The following is a 4,067-nucleotide window of genomic DNA, read 5'->3' as shown; positions in this document are numbered from 1 at the left end:
AAAGAATTAGGCTTACACAATAACATGAATGATCACATTGCACACTTTTAAAAGTTTAAACTAGCCACATGTGAATTCAATTAATTGACTAGCTCACATCTAAGTTTAAATTATTGCCCTCGTAAAATAAAGTATCTTAATTCCAAACTTGTCATGGAAAGTAGTAGGCATGCACATAACATAATTGAATATAGTATACACTTCAAAAATTAACAAAAATACAACCAATATGTTAGGGCAATGTGCTCATTTTCTTGCTTTTGAACCTAAATCACTATCCTTGAAGGTTAAAACACTTTAAAATATCATTTTTCGAAATACATAAATAAAGTTTGCAAATAACTATTGACCAGAAAAAAAAAGTTTACAGACGCCTGTGTGAAATTACTTTAGTTAACCTTCTTAGAAGATTAGGATGACTGACTCAGATTAATTTTGTTAATTAGCTCCTATGGTCTTTTCATTGGCTAAACAACAATATAAAGAAAATTGACCTGCCGGCCAAAGTACTAGCATTTCCTGCCTAGTGATCTCAATTTTTCTTGTCATCTGACTCCCATCTATGTTCTGCAGAATTGAAAATAAAATCCATGCTACTGCTGCTGCTGCCTGAATTAAACATAGTATCGGCCAAATCCATCACAGGAAAGTCAACTTCTTTACCATAACGTGTGCCGGTGGATGTTCCAACGTCATCACCGCTGCCACGACCACTGCCACGGCCACCGATCATACCACTGCTGCTGCCTCCTTGTCTAATAGGGTTAAAGTCCATGGAAAGCCATAGAGATGTTGGAGGCTCAGTGGTTGCTGACAGATGATCTTGTGGAATATGATGGTCTGCTGTTGGTGGTGGTAGAGTTGAAGGTGCAGTGGCTGACATGTGGCATGTATGTTCACCTCTGTACATTACCTCAAATGTTAAGGGATCATTGTCCAGCCTCTGGACTTGCTTCTTGGCTGGGCAATTGTACAGCTTCTGATGGGTGCATCTATAGTAACCCCTGGAAAAGAAACAAGATATAATCAGTCAGTAAAAACACAAAGTATCGTTTCAAAGATAAATGACAAAGAACTTATGGCACCGACGTTAACAGTTAGCAGGGCAATTGTACAACTTTTGATGTGTGCATCTATAGTGACACCTAATTGTTGTGGCACAGACATTAACAGTTGGCAGGTGATGAGTTTTTTTTTTAAAAAACTTTAAAAACTTCTATTACTGTTTATTTAAATGAAAAATTACATTTTTACACTAAAAATCAATCATGATACTATTCATCTTACCCTTTATTTTGTCCTTATCGTTAAAACTCAAAGTTTTCAAGTCATTTTCATTAGTTTTTTTTTATTTTTTTTATGTAAACACTTCAGGTGTCAAACTATAAGGACAAAGAACCTATCACCCATCACATGCTAATCTCGTTGTCATAACATTTATCATAGGCTACCCTAGTAAAGTAATTATAAGTAAACTCTTACCCAACATTTGATTTTAGAGAATAGGACTAATTGAACATTCTTAAGTGAAGGCTCCACTCTGGGCAGGGGTCTTCCCATTTACTAAGCAGCAATTGGTCATAAGAACAAATTAAGGACCGTTTGCCAAATTCGAATTAAAACCGATTGATTGCTGACCAAGTCAAGTCTGGTCAACGCCATGAATATTTCAATATTTCCATGATAAAATGACACTAAATAATTATGCCAATTTGACCAAAAGGGCTCCAATATCTAGCATATATGGCATGCCTGAGCGTGGCCAACCCACTAAGATGAAGTAGAAGTAGAAGAACGTTGCAAATCTTTGAATTGAAAGTGTCAAACAAGATATAATTAACCTTAATCTATATGGTTATGGTCAAATTAATTACCTTGGGAATTTGCTGTTCATGATCTCCTTTTGGCCATATTTTCTCCAGGTGAAGCCATCTTCTGGTGGGATTTCAGTGTTTCCAATCCTTGGTGCTGGCACTGTTATTTTGTTAATTACCCCTTGATCTTTCCTATTTAAGTAAACAAAATGAACATAAAATAATATGATTAGAAAACAAATGCATGCTGTCAAAACAGTTTGGAAAGAACTTTGATTCACACAGTGAAAGCCATGCAAAGTTTATATGCTTTATTGGGGTCATTTTCTAAGAAGCAGCTTGGAAATGCTCTTCTGCTTTCAACACATTTTCCTTCTTAGCAAAGTTATCGTATTTGTACTTTCATACTCTAATTGTGGAACATACGTCTGTTTTTATTGATAATGTGTTGATATAATTGTCGCCAACAAAATATATGTATAAGCTATTAGTACATTCTCGATAAATAATATCAAATACAATACTGACTACACATGTGTTGTTCAACCGTCGTGCACGAGAAATTTTTTATTGTGACTAGAATACGGGTAGTACACCACATGTTTTTATGTAAGTGGTGAGAAATTTTATATTTTAAGTTACTAATTTTTTTAACACACATATTTCACCATTTGTATAGTGTTGCGTGGTGTACCACCTCATGTTTCGGTCACTCTAAAAAATCTCTGGTCGTGCACACACAAGGCAATAATCTTTTATAGAGTTTTATTGTTTGTGTGACGATAATTCAAGACAATGTTTTTACGTATACATGCACAAATTAAGATCATGTTACAAAATAATCACATAATCTAAGCTCTCAAATAAATTCGTAAATACACATACCTTCGTCGCGGTCTTTGTGTGCTTGATGACGCAATGTTCACGTTAGAAGCTGACACAGCAGCCGCTGCCTGAAAACCCCCAACTGCCGCCTCCGAAACCCGGACATCAACGCCGCCACTGACCTTTGCTTCGTTTCGATCAGCTGCTAGTTGGGTTTGGATTATATCCATTGCCTGCGTATTAGACCTCAGCCATTGTTCAACACTTGTTCCAATCTGCTGGTGCTCAAGTGTTAATAGGTTGTGAAGATATGAAGTAGTACTTGAGCCTTGACTATGTAAAACCCTTTCTTTTGCTGAACCAAAAATCTTTGTGATTTCTTCCAAAGAATTGGAGAGTAAGTCAGGTTGGGTGGCCAAGTTGGGTAAGGTTTCTTTAAGCTTTCCGGCCAACATGCATCCATGGAGGACTAAAGAAATGATTTCTTCCATGGATTCTGGTTCTTGCAGCTTTTGGTTTTTTTGGGTTGGTTTGGATTCTAACATGCTATATGGTGGTGGTGGGGAAATTTAAAAGTGTTGTGAATATAAGCTGCTTTTGTGAGGCTTCTTCTGAGTTGGTGCTTCATGAAAAAGATAGAGAAATTGTTCAAAGGTATTTATGTTTATTTTACACGGTACAAAATTTGGAAAATATGCAAATTTGACTAAGTCTTGGTCAGATTGGAACAAGTGTGGTCTACTTAATTCGGATTTCAATTTCAACCCTTCTCTCTTCCATCGAGTCTAGAAGACGACTTGCTTCATTGAAACCAATTTTGTTGGATCCTTTAAGGAATTTCTCAGAGGTTTGAGGTTATTAACTTAGCCACAATTTTTTTACATAACATATTTTAAACTAGCTATTTTAATTTATGGAGAGAAAATTCAAACTTTTGTGTGAAGGATGAGAATATTGTCTTGACTAACTGACCTAATCAAAATATGCTACAACATATATATGTTTAAAATAACTCATTTTAATGAGTCTTTTACTTATCTATAACGTGAAAAAAAATCTACATATGTTGTAGCGAATAAACTAACTGAGCGTAACATATATATGAGATCATTTTGGTATAGAAAATTGTCAAAGAGTTAGAATTGTAGAAATTTTATACATTTATACGTTTGAAATAACTCATTTTAATGAGTTTTTTACTTATCTATAACGTGAAAGTTATCCACATATATTAATGCGAATAAAATAACCTAGCGTAACATATCGTTTTAGTATAGAAAATGGTCAAAGAGTTGGAAAATGGTCAAAGAGTTGGAATCGTCGAAATTTTAGTTATTCCTTAAAAAAAACGATGACTAAACCATTGTACTAGACCATTGAGAAAAATGTTATTTAACTAGTTAACAATGGTAAATGAGTGTTAGAAAC

General features: G+C 34.9%; 1 protein-coding gene across 1 annotated transcript; it reads right to left on the bottom strand.

The window, feature by feature from the left end:
- Nucleotides 1-287: 287 nt before the first annotated feature.
- Nucleotides 288-3,228, bottom strand: LOC126590217 (WRKY transcription factor 55-like). The gene is made up of 3 exons (XM_050255744.1): nucleotides 2,700-3,228; nucleotides 1,875-2,006; nucleotides 288-1,004 (listed from the first exon to the last, which is right to left on the bottom strand). Exons 1-3 carry the CDS (start codon nucleotides 3,182-3,184, stop codon nucleotides 533-535), a joined length of 1,089 nt encoding a protein of 362 aa, XP_050111701.1. The 5' UTR covers nucleotides 3,185-3,228; the 3' UTR covers nucleotides 288-532.
- Between the last annotated feature and the right edge of the window lie 839 nt (nucleotides 3,229-4,067).

The sequence above is a fragment of the Malus sylvestris genome, chromosome 1, assembly GCF_916048215.2.
Source record: "Malus sylvestris chromosome 1, drMalSylv7.2, whole genome shotgun sequence".
Classification (NCBI taxonomy): Eukaryota; Viridiplantae; Streptophyta; class Magnoliopsida; order Rosales; family Rosaceae; genus Malus; species Malus sylvestris.
This window is presented reverse-complemented; position numbering and strand designations above follow the sequence as displayed.